General features: G+C 45.4%; 1 protein-coding gene across 1 annotated transcript in view; it reads left to right on the top strand.

Moving 5' to 3' along the window:
- The window catches only part of LOC112069754 (extracellular matrix protein 2), a 36,515-nt gene extending 19,690 nt beyond the window's left edge, over positions 1-16,825 (top strand). The window contains exons 12-13 of the mRNA XM_070438686.1: positions 8,461-8,787; positions 16,379-16,825. Coding sequence (XP_070294787.1) covers positions 8,461-8,787; positions 16,379-16,553 — 502 coding nt within the window. The 3' untranslated portion in view covers positions 16,554-16,825. The remainder of the gene's footprint in view (positions 1-8,460; positions 8,788-16,378) is intronic.
- Positions 16,826-17,027: the final 202 nt, after the last annotated feature.

The raw sequence follows: 17,027 nt of genomic DNA, 5'->3' as shown, positions 1-17,027 counted from the left end.
CTTATAACAGAATTGGAATTGAATTCCGTGTACTTTCCTGAATTGAAATGGAAATGACCCCAACCCTGGTTTGCTCCTAAGACTGCCTGTGCTTCAGGTCATTCTGTTTCTCCCACATAAACTGAGCTTTGTGTCTGTCAGGGATGTGTTTGTGTGTGTATGTGCATGTGCATACTCGCATTGTGTGTGTGAGTGTGGTGTGTGTGTGTGTGTGTGTTTGTGTGTGTGTGTGTGCTGTTTGTTGCTGTATGTTAATATCACTTTTCTGGCAACCTTTTTCTAATTTCCCCTCCTAGCTTAGTGGATAAAGAAGAGTATTTCTTATTAAAGCTTCTCTTTCATTCACCACAGTTCTTTCACCTCTGTCTGGTCTCAGTCTGTCTTTTGTTTTACTCTTCCTCTCTCTTCTCTTCTCTCTCCTTCCATCTTCCGTCTTCCAGTCTCTGTCTCGCTCCATGTCTCTGTCTCGCTCCATGTCTCTGTCTCTCTCCATCTCTGTCTCTCTCCATGTCTCTGTTCTCTCCATTCTCTGTCTCGCTCCATGTCTCTGTCTCTCTCCATGTCCCTGTCTCGCTCTCCATGTCTCTGTCTCCTCCATGTCTCTGTCTCTCCATGTCTCTGTCCTCTCCATGTCTCTGTTCTCTCCATTCTCTGTCTGCTCCATGTCTCTGTCTCTCTCCATGTTCGTTCTCATGTTCTGTCTCGCTCCATGTCTCTTCTCGCTCCATGCTCTGTCTCTCATGTCTCTGTCCTCTCTCCATGTCCTGTCTCGCTCAGTCTCTGTCTCCTCCATGTTTGTCTCGCTCCATGTCTCGGTCTCGCTCCATGTCTCTGTCTCGCTCCATGTCTCTGTCTCTCTCCATGTCTCTGTCTCTCTCCATGTCTCTGTTCTCTCTCCATGTCCCTGTCTCTCTCCATGTCTCTGTCCGCTCATTCTCTGTCTCTCTCCATGTCTCTGTCTCGCTCCATGTCTCTGTCTCTCTCACTGTCTCGTCTCGCTCCATGTCTCTGTCTCTCTCCATGTCTCTGTCTCGCTCCATGTCTCTGTCTCGCTCCAGTCTCTGGCTCTCTCCCATGTCTCGTCTCTCTCCATCTCTCTGTCTCGCTCCCATGTCCCTGTCTCGCTCCATCCCTGTTTGCTGCCATGTCTCTGTCTCTCTCATGTCCTGTCTCGCTCCTGTCCCTGTTCTCTCTCCATGTCTCTGTCTCGCTCCATGTTCTGTCTTCGCTCCATGTCTTCTGTCTCGCTCCATTCTCTGTCTGCTCTCCATGTCTCCTGTCTCTCTCCACGTTGTCTCGCTCCATGTTCTCGCTCCATGTCCCTGTCTCGCTCCATGTCCCTGTCCCGCTCCATGTCTTCTGTCTCGCTCCATGTCTCTGCTCGCTCCATTCTCTGCTCGCTCCTTGTCTCTGTCTCTCTCCATGTCTCTGTCTCGCTCCATGTCTCTGTCTCTCTCCATGTCTCTGTCTCGCTCCATGTCTCTGTCTCGCTCCATGTCTCTGTCTCGCTCCATGTCTCTGTCTCGCTCCATGTCKCTGTCTCGCTCCATGTCTCTGTCTCTGTATCTCTCTACGTCTCTCTGTCACACTGTATCTCTCTCAATTCAATTACGTTCAAGGGGCTTTATTGGAATGGGAAACAACTGTTAACATTGTCAAAGCAAATGCAGTTGATAATAAGAAAAGTGAAATAAAAAATAAMAATTAACAGCAAACATTACACTCACAGAAGTTCCAAAAGAATAAAGACATTACAAGTGTCATATTATGTCTATATACAGTGTTGTAACGATGTACAAATAGTTAAAGTACAAGTAACATAAATATGGGTTGTATTTACAATGGTATTTGTTCTTCACTGGTTGCCCTTTTCTTGTGGCAACAGGTCACAAATCTTGTTGATGTGATGGCACTGTGGCATTTCACCCAGTAGATATGGGAGTTGATCAAAATTGGGTTTGTTTTCAAATTCTTTATGGATCTGTGTATTTTGAGGGAAATATGTGTCTCTAATATGGTCATACATTTGGCAGGAGGTTAGGAAGTGCAGCTCAGTTTCCACCTCATTTTGTGGGCAGTGTGCACATAGCCTGTCTTCTCTTGAGAGCCAGGTCTGCCTACGGCGACCTTTCTCAATAGCAAGGCTATGCTCACTGAGTCTGTACATAGTCAAAGCTTTCCTTAAGCTTGGGTCAGTCACAGTGGTCATGTATTCTCTCTGTTAAGGCCCAAATAGCATTCTATTTGGCACATTTTCTCCAATGTGTCCAATGTAAAAAAAAATGGTGTATCTTTTTGTTTTCTCATGATTTGTTTGGGTCTAATTGTGTTGCTGTCCTGGGGCTCTGTGGGGTCTGTTTGTGTTGCTGTCCTGGGGCTCTGTGGGGTCTGTTTGTGTTTGTGAACGGAGCCCCAGGACCAGCTTGCTTAGAGGACTCTTCTCCAGGTTCATGTCTCTGTAGGTGATGGCTTTGTTATGGAAGGTTTGGGAATCGCTTCCTTTTAGGTGGTTGTAGAATGTAACCTCTTTTTTCTGGATTTTGATAATTAGCGCGTTTCGGCCTGATTCTGCTCTGCGTGCATTATTTGGTGTTTTACGTTGTACAGAGAGGATATTTTTGCAGAATTCTGCATGCAGTCTCAATTTGGTGTTTGTCCCATTTTATGAATTTTTGGTTGGTGAGCGGACCCCAGACCTCACAACCATAAAGGGCAATGGGTTGTATAACTGATTCAAGTATTTCTAGCCAGATCCTAATTGGTATGTCAAATTTTATGTTCCTTTTGATGACATAAGAAGGCCCTTCTTGCCTTGTCTCTCATCTCGTTCACAGCCTTGTGGAAGTTACCTGATGTTGATGTTTAGGCCAAGTTATGTATAGTTTTTTGTGTGCTCTATGGCAATGGTGTCTAGATGGAATTTGTATTTATGGTCCTGGCGAATGGACCTTTTTTGCAACACATTATTTTTGACTTTCTTTCTTTCTTTCTCGCTCTCTCTCTCTTTCTTTTTCTCTCTTTCTCTCTCTCTTSCTTTCTATCTGTATCTGTCTTTCACTCTCTCTCTCCCTCTGTTTCTCTCTCTCGGTCTCTGCTAACACCTCCATTATAACTACCATCCACTACCATTGTTTATTTGTGTTTTCTCTCTCTGTGTGTGTGTGTGACACACAGCTCCTAAGTTTGCCTGTGTGCATGTGTTAATATGTGTGCATATACAGTAGGTGTGTCATGTAACCAGGCCCCTGCAGTAGCGCACTATTATCCAGGCATAAATCCTGTTGCTGTGAAATTAGCCATTCCTCCTCTAGGGCACAACTCCCTCTGCTCGCTTTCATCTTAACACACACACACACGCACGCACGCACGCACGCACGCACGCACGCACGCACACACACACACACACACACACACACACACACACACACACACACACACACACACACACACACACACACACACACATTTTAATATTTCTCTCTCCTTTGGAACCTGTCAGTCTAAATCACCAACCATCTAAATAACCCTGCAATCTCTAATGTTTAACGTTCTATGATGTACTGTTGTATCGTGTGTTTTATGTGTAATGTAAGTGCCTTAATGTGTTTGGACCCCAGGAAGATTAGCTGCTGCCTAATACATACAAATAAATACAAATCTCTGTCATATCCTCACCACCTACCCCCTTAAATACCTCCATAAACTACAGCTACAGACGTTACTGAGGCTATAGAAGCTCTTAGCAGTTATCATAGTCGTAGGCTGAGCCAGGTTGGATGAAGAGTCTGGTTAAAATACTAAGAGCACTGATCAGAGGGATCCATCCACTCTGTGTGTGTTAGGTATTGTACACCTACTAAAAGGTGAGCCATGGTTATCCCCTAAGGGTTGCTGTCTTCACATAACATAACTCATTCTGTGAGAGTGTGTGTTTTGGCTACTGTGTTTTACATTGTGCACAGTTCATGAGTGTGTATGTTTGTTTGTGTGATTGTGTGTTTATGTAAGTTATAATGAAATGTAATCTCTGTCGCTGTCTTGCTTCAAAGGACTAATATCAAGTTTTGCGATGACGCCACATTTGCTTGGATGTTTTTGATTAGTAATGGCTATCTGGTTACAGTGTTTAATTGAATAGGCATGTGGTAATCTCTGGCACATCCTGATGATGCTTCCTGTTTTTAATGAAATCCTTATCACAGTTAGTGGCTAGATGCTGTGGTTATCCTGGTTATCCTGGTTAGTGTGGTTATCCTGGCTAGCCTGATTAGTGTGGTTATTGTGGTTATCCTGGCTAGCCTGGTTAGTGTGGTTATTGTGGTTATCCTGACTAGCCTGGTTAGTGTGGTTATTGTGGTTATCCTGGCTAGCCTGGTTAGTGTGGTTATTGTGGTTATCCTGGCTAGCCTGGTTAGTGTGGTTATTCCAGTTGACTACCTCATAAAGCTGGTTGAGATAATTGCAAGAGTGTGCAAAACTGTCATCAAGKCAAAGGGTGGCTACTTTGAAGAATCTCAAATATAAAATATAAACAAATCAATATAACAATTTTGGTTACTACATGATTCCATATGTGTTATTTCATAGTGTTGATGTCTTCACTATTACTCTACAATGTATAAAGTAGTAAAAATAAAGAAAAACCCTGGAATGAGAAGGTGTGTGCAAACTTTTGACTGGTACTGTATGGATCTGTGCCATTTACTTTGAACTGGACTGTGTTTACAGCATGAGCAGTCGTGAGTAGATATGCTTGTTTTGAGATCAAAGTGAGAGCTGCATGTAGCTACGTGTGCACATTTTGTTCATATCCTTTAATAGTTAGTGAGTTAGTAGCCCAGTTATAGATCATTTGTAGACAGCAATAGGGGAGTGATTGCTTCCTACAAGAGCACAAAACATGTACATTTCTAGACATCTTTGAAAAGCAAGTCAGGAGCTTTTTTTGTCTTAAAAGGGGCAGTGTTGTATTTTGAGACAGGTTTGAATACGCTAAGTAGCCAATAGGCAGAGGGTAGTACGATTTGTCTGATTCTCTGTGTTAATGGTATGGGAATAATGATGCATTTATTTTGTAAAGTGGTTTCTTGCATCAAACAAGACAACATTTCCAGTCACCTCCTTGTCTGAAGGACAAGTGGATAAACAGGTTGATGCGAAGTCCTGCATGTTTTTTCAAAAGTTGCATGGAACATAGGCCTACATTGAAAACCACATATTAGCTGCTACTGTAGGCTGACTAGGATAGAGTGAGTTTATGGCGGCTTACTAAACTCTGTTCTGAAATATAGCCAGGCAGCTGCAGCCTGGCTGGCTATCTCCGTATCCTATTAATGAGAGGAGAGGAGAGGAGAGGAGAGGAGAGGAGAGGAGAGGAGAGATACCCAGTCCCACACACTTGTGCTGCTTTTTGACTGGTATATACACCCTGATGTTGTTCTGGAGACATTGTGTTTCCATATCCAGGGCTGACAATGAAGAGCAGAATCAACAGCCTCTGCATAATCAAAAACAGTTGCTTTGTGAAAAGGTGTTCAAGTTCACAGATATGTAAATGCCATCTCAAAAGTACCAGTGGCCTGTCTTTGGCCCCAAGTCAGAGGAGGTCCGTTGTAGCCATGACCCCAGGGAGACACAGGTGACGGCCCGCGTAGATGGTGGAGTTTTGGGTAAAACATTGTGGTAAATCCTGTATGGAAATGCACCATTGGAATCCTCTTATCAACTTCATTGTCTTCTGATTATGTTAAACAGGTTAGAGTGAGTAGGAGAGATTACTATTGAAWCAATACTGTTTTTGTTGATTGTTTTAGATAAGTGTTCTAACCATCTTCCCATTGACTTCAAGCCAGGGATGTTTACTGACTATCAAGTGGACCTGGCTAAGGCTCTGTTTGTGCTTTGACACGGACAAGAGTAATCAATCTGATGGTCCGTTCCTCCTCAGGGAGCTGAGATCTAATGAGAACCAGGAGAGGGAGCTGGTGGCGGACACACACACGCCCTGTCTCCTCTGTTTCATCTGCCTGGGGCTGAGACGTACCATGCCAGTGTTATACAACCAGGCTTATGCAAGCTGCTCGCTAGCCAGACTAACCACACTGCTCCCGAGTGGATCAGCGTCTCCCGAGTGGCGCAGAGGTCTAAGGCACTGCATCTCAGTGCTAGAGGTGTCACTACAGACACCCTGGTTCGAATCCAGGCTGTATCACAACTGGCTGTGATTGTGAGTCCCATAGGGTGGCGCACCATTGGCCCAGTGTCGACCGGGTTTGGCCGGTGTAGGCCGTCATTGTAAATAAGAACTGACTTGCCTAGTTAAATAAAGATKAAATAAAAAATAACCAGGCTAACCAGGATTAACTACACTAAACAGGTTAACCACACTAACAATGTTCCCTCAAAAAATGTTSGGGACTGAGCAAATGTCAGGTCTGCTGAGCACAAACTTGAACGTTGTGAAAATTCTGTGCAACTTCCAGCGTGCATTTACTATGAACACTGAGGCTGTACCCGCTTTAATGTACAGTTTTACTATGAACGCTGAGGCTGTAGCCACTTTAATGTACAGTTTTACTGTAAACACTGAGGCTGTACCCGCTTTAATGTACAGTTTTACTGTAAACACTGAGGCTGTACCCGCTTTAATGTACAGTCTACTGTAACAACTGAGCTGTACCCACTTTAATGTACAGTTTTATCTATGAACACTGAGGCTGTACCCTTTTAATGTACAGTTTTACTATGAACACTGAGGCTGTACCCTCTTTAATGTACAGTTTTAACTATGAACACTGAGGCTGTACCACTTAATGTACAGTTTTACTGTAAACACTGAGGCTGTACCCACTTTAATGTACAGTTTTACTAATGAACACTGAGGCTGTACCCGCTTTAATGTACAGTTTCAACAGTGGTCAAGTAGGCTACTGGGGCTATTTGATCATAATGCAGGCCTACCAGAGTGGCCTACCAGAGTGGCCTACCAGAGTGGCCTACCAGTGGCCTACCAGAGTGGCCTACCAGAGTGGCCTACCAGAGTGGCCTACCAGAGTGGCCTACCATCAAAAGAAATGGAGAAAATGCATCTATAACATTTGAACATGGAAATAGCTTTTCTATCATTCATCCGAGCTCCATTCAATCAATCCTGGTCACAGAGTTTCTAGTGTACATTAAAAAAAACATTATTCTACATATAATGTTCTTAATTTTTTGGACAATACAGTCTATCTGCAATGTGTTTTTTTTTAACACATAGTGTGTGTACTTTGTGTGTATACTGTGTGTGTGTTTGCATTTCTGCGAATGTTTTGGTGTGTTTTTGGTTAAATCTGTCATTGTGTTGAGTCCCCTGTGGTGCTGTACTGTTTTCAGTAAAACCTTTACGGCTGTATTAATGTAGGATTTTACGACACCCCTGTTGACTTAATACCCCTAATACTCAGCAAAGAATTCCTGAAATCATTTTTGGACCTCGCTGAGCCTCTGCTATATGAACAACAGCTTGAACAAGAGAACAAACTTTTGTTAATATAAACAGTAATAATCAAATCCCAGATTTCCYTGCACAACAACAATTAGGGTTTATTTAAATAAAAAACAGATTTATGTGGAGAAACATGAACGTTTTGTTGCGTGTCCCAAAGAGTACAAAGATGGTCATGATGAGCAGGAGAGTTGAGGTACCGTATATGTTTTGACATTATAATGTGAGTCACACATACGCCTCTCTTATCATCCTCACCAGGGGCCCCTGCTCATCTCTCTTCTCATTGGCTATACACCCTACTCTGCTTTGAGCCTGTTGGTTGTTCAGCCTCCAGTGTGTTGTGCTCATTGGCTGTTCAACCTGCTGTGCGTTAATGGCAGTAAGGTAACAGGAAATTAGATATCTGTCCTGCTTTGACCTGCCCTGTAAACTCACACCAGCTGCTCGGTGTTCTCTTACCCGCTAACCACCCTCTACCCCCTGTCTTCCTGTGTTATGTTACCCCACTACTACCCCCCAAACACAGCATCCCGYTCCTCACCCCCTGGCTTCCCACAATCCTCTTTAATGGTCTATGTTGTTACTCCACTTGGCCACATAGCCCTAACTACCCCATTTTCATGTCCTATGGACCCTCACTACCCCCCCACATGGCTCCGTGTTAATGATGGAGCAAGGGGCCCTCTCCTGCCAAATCATTGAGGAGAGAGTACACCCTTCCACTCCTAGCGTGCATGTGTTTCTGTAGAGAACAACACCTCTCCACTGCTCAATCTAACAGCCAAAACACTGGAAACTCCCAAGTCTACAGCTTCTCAGTAAACTCTACTTTCAGCATTATATCTGACCCAAGAGCTCTGTAAAACTKAGTTAGAGTAGCCATTAGACTGGTCCCATAGCTCTTACTCCGCTTTATAAAACTTTGTATATTGAATAACCAAATATGTTTCTGTYTCTCTCTCTCTTAGTTCTCTTGAAGCCTTGGACCTCTCTCATAACAGCCTCACCTCAGTCCCCCTCTACCTACCTCGCCCTCTGCGTCAGCTGACCCTGCAACACAACTCAATTGGTCGAATCCCTGCGTATGTCTTTGGCCACCTGCGCCCCGGCCTAGAGTCCCTCCGTCTATCCCACAATGCACTAGGGGACGAAGGAGTGCAAGGAGTTTCTTTTGTGGGCATGTACCGGTCGCTTGTTGAGCTCCTATTGGACAATAACCGTCTGGGGGCGGTGCCTCGCAGCGTGTGGCAGTTTAGGAACCTGCAGGTGCTGAGGCTCGACTACAACCAAATCAGGTATGACTCCAGTGCTACCAACCTTCTCTACCTCTGCAGGTACTGTTCACCTTCTCTACCTCTGCAGGTACTGTGCTCACCTTCTCTACCTCTGCAGGTACTGTGCTCACCTTCTCTACCTCTGCAGGTACTGTGCTCACCTTCTCTACCTCTGCAGGTACTGTGCTCACCAAGGGTAAATGCGGCCAAAATGAACCACCACCAGTACCAAGTTTGGACACACTTACTCTTCAAGGGTTTTTCTTTATTTGTACTATTTTCTTCATTGTAGAATAATAGTGAAGACATCGAAACTATGAAATAAGACATATGGAATCATGTAGTAACCAAAAAAGTGTTAAACAAATCATTTATTTGAGATTCTTCAAAGTAGCCACCCTTTGCCTTGATGACAGCTTTGCACACTCTTGCAATCTCTTCACCAGCTTCATGTAGAATGCTTTTCCAACAGTCTTGAAGGAGTTCCCACATATGCTGAGCACTTGATGGCTGCTTTTCCTTCACTCTGCGGTCCAACTCATCCAAAACCATCTCAATATATCCAAGAGGGCGCAGCAGTAAGACGTGTTTGTTTTCGTCCCATGTAAATATTGTCTCTTTTTTTTTGTTGCATACATTTCAATCTCTTTCCATTTTTAAAATAAATATACATTCCTGCAACCCGCCTCACCCAATGTGGTACGGATCAGCAATTTTTTTKGACCTTATAACTGGAACCTCCATCAGTAGCTAGCCAGCTATCCAGTTAAGTAGCTACTAGCTATTTAGTCATTGTTAGCCTCTGCTAGCGGTCTTTACCTTTAGCTCGGACTCCTGCCACTTTAGCCTGGATAGCCCGGATAATACCTGCCAGTCTGCACAGCGCGATACAAGCCATGAGCATATCGGACTGCTTTTTCCACTACATCCCCGGACTCCTGCCGCAAGCTCTGGACCATTACACCAGATCTTCGCAGCTAGCTAGTTGCTACCGAGGAGCTATTGTGGCTAACGCCCTTGTCCAGAAGCATGCACCAGTTTGCCCCGAGCTAGGCCCATCTCCCGGCTAGCAAACAAAGTACACCAACTACAACACTTCTCTTGCCAATTGGCCTGGACCCTTTGTCGACACGGAGCCCCGCCGATCCATCACGACTGGTCTGCTGGTCTGCTGACGTAACTCGGCCGATGTGCTCACAACCGGCCTCTGCGTCGAGGATGTTTGATGATGATCCATCTGCTAGCCCCAAACGCCGTGTCTCCCGCTTGCTCAACGTAGTAATCGACTACCGAACTGTTCCCTGTTTCATCTAGTGCTCCTCAATGGACCCTATGATCACTCGGCTACACAGCCGATGCCTGCTGGACTGTCCATTAACACGAACCGGAACCCCTAACAGAAGCTAGCCAGCTAACTAGCTACTAGCTGGTAGTCAGTTAGCCACTGCTAGCGGTCATCAGCTAACCTAAGCCCGGTCAACTCCTGCCAGTCTCCACAGAGCGATTCAACCCAGAGCATACCGGACTGCTTTTTCTCCACCAAATCTCCATATCTCCGGATTCCTACCGCAAGCTCTGAACCTTTTCACCTGGATCAGCGCAGCTAGCTAGCTGCTATCCGAGTGGCTACTCCTGACTAACGTCTCTATCCCGAAGCAAGCACCAGTTAGCCGGGAACTAGCCTGGTGTTAGGCCATCTCCCGGCTAGCTGAGGAGGTCCATCAGCCACTTCTTGGGCTACAATACCTATTTTGCCAATTGGCCTGGACCCCTTTTACTGCCGACACGGAGCCCCGCCGTTCCATCACGACTGGTCTACCGACGTAATCTGCCCGAGGGGGTTTCAACAGGCTCCTCTGTCGCGACGTCCCCTGAAGAACCTGCTAGCTGCAGCCCGCTAGCTGTCTAGAGTATATCGGACTGTTAGCTGAAGAGGTCCATCAGCCAATTTCTTGGGCTACAATACCTATTTTGCCAATTGGCCTGGACCCCTTTTACTGCCGACACGGAGCCCCGCCGTTCCATCACGACTGGTCTACCGACGTAATCTGCCCGAGGGGGTTTCAACAGGCTCCTCTGTCGCGACGTCCCCTGAAGAACCTGCTAGCTGCAGCCCGCTAGCTGTCTAGAGTATATCGGACTGTTAGCTGAAGAGGTCCATCAGCCAATTTCTTGGGCTACAATACCTATTTTGCCAATTGGCCTGGACCCTTTTACTGCCTACACAGAGCCCTGCCAATCCATCRCGACTGGTCTGCCGACGTAACCGTCCGAGGGGGCTACAAGACTCTTTCATCGCGACGCCCCCCCCTAAGACTCTTCTGCTAGCCTGCTAGCCCTGGCCCGCTAGCTGTCTGAATCGCYGCGTCTCCAGCTCGCCTAGCTACTCACTGGTCCCTATGATCACTCGGCTATGCATGCCTCTCCCTAATGTCAATATGCCTTGTCCATTGCTGTTTTGGTTAGTGATTATTGTCTTATTTCACTGTAGAGCCTCCAGCCCTGCTCAATATGCCTTAGCTAGCCCTTTTGTTCCACCCCCCACACATGCAGTGACCTCACCTGGTTTAAATGGTGTCTCTAGAGACAAAACCTCTCTCACCATCACTCAATGCCTAGGTTTACCTCCACTGTATTCACATCCTACCATACCCTTGTCTGTACATTATGCCTTGWATCTATTCTTCCGTGCCCAGAAATCTRCTCCTTTTACTCTCTGTTCCGAGCGCACTAGACGACCAGTTCTTATAGCCTTTAGCCGTACCCTTATCCTTCTCCTACTCTGTTCCTCTGGTGATGTAGAGGTTAATCCAGGCCCTGCAGGCGCCTAGCTCCACTCCCATTCCCCAGGCGCTCTCATTTGTTGACTTCTGTAACCGTAAAAGCCTTGGTTTCATGCATGTTAACATTAGAAGCCTCCTCCCTAAGTTTGTTTTATTCACTGCTTTAGCACACTCTGCCAACCCGGATGTTCTAGCCGTGTCTGAATCATGGCTTAGGAAGGCTACCAAAAATCAACCCTAACTATAACATTTTCCGACAAGATAGAACTGCCAAAGGGGGCGGAGTTGCAATCTACTGTAGAGATAGCCTGCAGAGKTCTGTCATACTATCCAGGTCTGTGCCCAAACAATTCGAGCTTCTACTTCTAAAAATCCACCTTTCCAGAAACACGTCTCTCACCGTTGCCGCTTGTTATAGACCACCCTCTGCSCCCAGCTGTGCCCTGGACACCATATGTGAATTGATTGCCCCCCATCTATCTTCAGAGCTCGTACTGTTAGGTGACCTAAACTGGGACATGCTTAACACCCCGGCCGTCCTACAATCTAAGATAGATGCCCTCAATCTCACAGAAATTATCAATGAACCTACCAGGTACRACCCCAAATCAGGTAAACACGGGCACCCTCATAGATATCATCCTGACCAACCTGCCCTCTAAATACACCTCTGCTGTCTTCAACCAGGATCTCAGCGATCACTGCCTCATTGCCTGCGTCCGTAATGGGTCTGCAGTCAAACGACCACCCCTCATCACTGTCAAACGCTTCCTAAAACACTTCAGCGAGCAGTCCTTTCTAATCGACCTGGAAGGATATTGACCTCATTCCGTCAGTAGAGGATCCCTGGTTATTCTTTAAAAGTGCTTTCCTCACCATCTTAAATAAGCATGCCCCATTCAAAAAAAAATAGAACCAGGAACAGATATAGCCCTTGATTCACTCCAGACCTGACTGCCCTTGACCAGCACAAAAACATCCTGTGGCGTGCCGCATTAGCATCGAATAGCCCCCGCGATATGCAMYTTTTCAGAGAAGTTAGGAACCAATATACACTGGCAGTTAGGAAAGCAAAGGCTAGCTATTTCAAACATAAATTTGCATCCTGTAGCACAAACTCCAAAAAGTTCTGGGACACTGTAAAGTCCATTGAGAATAAGAGCACCTCCTCCCAGCTGCCCACTGCACTGAGGCTAGGAAACACTGTCCCCACCGATAAATCCACGATAATTGAGAATTTCAATAAACATTTTTCTACGGCTGGCCATGCTTTCCACCTGGCTACCACTACCCCAGGCAACAGCCCTGCACCCCCCACAGCAACTTGCCCAAGCCTACTCCATTTCTTCTTCACCCAAATCCAGATAACTGATGTTCTGAAAGAGTTGCAAAATCTGGACCCCTACAAATCAGCAGGGCTAGACAATCTGGACCCTTGCTTTCTAAAATTATCCGCCGCAATTGTTGCAAACCCTATTACTAGCCTGTTCATCTTTCATCTTTCGTATCGTCTGAGATCCCCAAAGATTGGAAAGCTGAGGGGGTTGTCCCCCTCTTCAAAGGTGGAGATACTCTAGACCAAAACTGCTACAGACCTATATCTATCCTACCCTGCCTTTCTAAGGTCTTCGAAAGCCAAGTTAACAAACAGAAAAAAAAGGGRAAAAAAGAAACAGATCACCGACCATTTCGAATCCCACCGTACCTTCTCTGCTATGCAATCTGGTTTCAGAGCTGGTCATGGGTGCACCTCAGCCACGCTCAAGGTCTTAAACGATATCATAACCGCCATCGATAAAAGACAATACTGTGCAGCCGTATTGATCGACATGGCAAAGGCTTTTTTCGACTCTGTCAATCACCACATTCTTATAGGCAGACTCAACAGCCTTGGCTTCTCAAATGAATGCCTCGCCTGGTTCACCAACTACTTCTCAGACAGAGGTCAGTGTGTCAAATCGGAGGGCCTGCTGTCCGGATGTCTGGCAGTCTCTGGGGGTGCCACAGGGTTCAATTCTTGGGCCGACTCTTTTCTCTGTATGCATCAATGATGTCGCTCTTGCTGCTGGTGATTCTCTGATCCACCTCTACGCAGACGACACCATTCTGTATACTTCTGGCCCTTCTTTGGACACTGTGTTAACTAACCTCCAGACGAGCTTCAATGCCATACAACTCTCCTTCCGTGGCCTCCAACTGCTCTTAAATGCAAGTTAAACTAAATGCATGCTCTTCAACCGATCGCTGCCCACACCTGCCCGCCCGTCCAGCATCACTACTCTGGACGGTTCTGACTTAGAATATGTGGACAACTACAAAAACCTAGGTRTCTGGCTAGACTGTAAACTCTCCTTCCAGACTCACATTAAGCATCTCCAATTCAAAATTAAATCTAGAATCGGCTTCCTATTTCACAACAAAGCATCCTTCACTCATGCTGCCGAACATACCCTCGTAAAACTGACCCGATCCTTGACTTCGGCAATGTCATTTACAAAATAGCCTCCAACACTCTACTCAGCAAATTGGATGCAGTCAATCACAGTTCCATCCGTTTTGTCACCAAAGCCCCATATACTACCCACCACTGCGACCGGTATGCTCTCGTTGGCTGGCCCTCGCTTCATATTCGTCGCCAAACCCACTGGCTCCAGGTCATCTATAAGTCTTTGCTAAGTAAAGCCCCGCCTTATCTCAGCTCACTGGTCACCATAGCAGCACCCACCCGTAGCACGCGCTCCAGCAGGTATTATTCACTGGTCACCAATTCCTACTTTGGCCGCCTTTCCTTCCAGTTCTCTGCTGCCAATGACTGCAAAAATCATTGAAGCTGGAGACTCATATCTCCCTCACTAACTTTAAGCATCAGTTGTCAGAGCAGCTCACAGATCATTGCACCTGTACATAGCCCATCTGTAAATAGCCCATCCAACKACCTCATCCCCATATTGTTTTTTTTCTTCTCCTTTGCAGCCCTGTACCTCTACTTGCACATTCATCTTCTGCACATCTATCACTCCAGTGTAAATTGCTAAATTGTAAATACTTCGCCACTACGGCCTATTTATTGCCTTACCTCCCTAATCTTACCTCATTTGCACAAACTGTATATAGATTTTCTTTCTATTGTGTTATTGACTGTACATTTGTTTATTCCATGTGTAACTCTGTGTTGTAGTTTGTGTCGCACTGCTTTGCTTTATCTTGGCCAGGTCGCAGTTGTAAATGAGAACTTGTTCTCAACTGGCCTACCTGGTTAAATGAAGGGGAAGTAAAAGAATATTGGGTTGAGGTCGGGTGATTGTGGAGACCAGGTCATCTGATGCAGCACTCCATCACTCTCCTTTTTGGTCAAATAGCCTTTATATAGCTTGGGGGTGTGTTGGGTCAAATGACAGTCCCACAAAGCGCAAACCAGATGGGTTGGTATCGCTGCAGAAGCGTGTGGTAGCCATGCTGGTTAAAGCCTTGAATTCTGAATAAATCACGACAGTGTCACCAGCAAAGCACTATCACACCTCCTTCATGCTTCACGGTGAGAACTACACATGCAGAGATCATCCATTCACCTACTCTGCATCTCACAAAGACACGCGGCGTTGGAACCCAAAATCTCAAATTTGTACTCATCAGACCAGAATTTCCGCCTGTCTAATGTCCATTGCTCGTGTTTCTTGGCCCAAGCAAGTCTCCTCTTCTTATTGTGTCCTTTAGTAGTGTTTCTTTGCAGCAATTCGACCATTGAAGCCTGATTCACACAGTCTCCTCTGAACAGTTGATGTTGAGATGTGTCTGTTACTTGAACTCTGTGAAGCATTTATTTGTGCTGCATTTCCGAGGCTGGTAACTAATGAACTTATCCTCTGCAGCAGAGGTAACTCTGCGGTCTTCCTTTCCTGTGGCGGTCCTCATAGAGCCAGTTCATCATAGCGCTTGATGGTTCTTGCGAATGCACTTAAGAAACTTTCAAAGTTCTTGACATTACGTATTGACTGACCTTCATGTCTTAATAATGATGGACTGGCGTTTCTCTTTGCCTATTTAAGCTGTTCTTGCCATAATATGGACTTGCGTCTTTACCAAATAGGGCTATATTCTGTATACCACCCCTAATTGTCACAAACACAACTGATTGGCTCAAATGCATTTAAAAACACAAATTAACTTTTAACAAGCACACCTGTTAATTGAAATGCATTCCAGGTGACTACCTCATGAAAACTGGTTTGAGAGAATGCCAAGAGGTGCAAAGCTGTCATCAAGCAAAGGTGCTTACTTTTGAAAGAATCTCAAATATAAAATATATTTTGATTTGTTGAACACTTTTTTTGGTTACTACATGATTCCATATGTGTTATTTCATAGTTTTGATGTATTCACTATTATTCTACAATGTAGAAAGTAGTACAAATATATAAATGAGTAGGGGTGTCCAAATTTTTGACTGGTACTGTATAAATGTAAAATCAGGTTTGAGTATATTAAGACCATGACAGCTTTAGCTATTACCACAACTCATCAAAGGAAAACCTCAGACTGAAGCGACCACAGAGTCAGGATCAGTTGAGTTTGTCTGGCACTGCCCTCTCCCTGAGGCTATGTAAGAACCAATCATAGAGTCTATATGTAAGAACCAATCACAGAGCCCAGTATCGGTGAGTGAACTCATGTCGCCGTCCTGTTAGAGCACAGAACTAATCTCAGGCTAATTATCCAATCAGAATGATTGTTTTGGCAGGGCGCCCAGAGGGGCCGTCAGACAAGGACAGACACGTAYTCACAAGAGTACACATTAAATAACGTTATTACACTGTGTGTGTTGCTCGCAGGTCTGTGGCGGTGGGGTCGGTGTGTCACTCTCGTGTGGCGGTGCRTTCGGCCCTGGCCTCTCTCCACCTGGAGAACAACCTTATAGAGGAAGAGATCCCCTCCACTACCTTCAACTGTATTCAACACCCTAGTGGTGTGGTCACACAGCCCCAGGAACACATACACGAGGTGTAGACCAGCGTCTCCGTTTACAGATGTTCCACTGAACCATCGTTAAACCTCCCTATTTCCTCACCTCCTTTTCTTCACTAGTCACCTATGTCGTCTAGTCATGTATGTAAACTCGTGTTTGTGATGTCGATGATGATGATGGTGATGATGATAAAGATAGTAATTTGTATCAGTTCTGTTGTGTTACCTTACTCTAACAGAAATGAAACTACTGATGTCTGTGTATGATAATGCTCTAGCGGTTGAGAGAGAATATTAAATAACAGCTATTCCAACCTGTGTACTTAAGGGTCTGGGGGAGGTTAGTCTTGGGGCAGGTTAGACGTGCACCAGGGGTAACAGGGTAACAGTGTAACAGTGTCAGAGGGAACACTGGGAAAGAATATAAACATCATACATGTTCTCCACCCTGAGTCCAGCCATATAAACATCATACATGTTCTCCACCCTGAGTCCAGCCATATAAACATCATACAT

Source organism: Salvelinus sp. IW2-2015, unplaced genomic scaffold, assembly GCF_002910315.2.
Source record: "Salvelinus sp. IW2-2015 unplaced genomic scaffold, ASM291031v2 Un_scaffold1113, whole genome shotgun sequence".
NCBI lineage: Eukaryota > Metazoa > Chordata > Actinopteri > Salmoniformes > Salmonidae > Salvelinus > Salvelinus sp. IW2-2015.
Note: the sequence above shows the minus strand (reverse complement) of the source record. Positions and strands in the feature narration are given on the sequence as shown.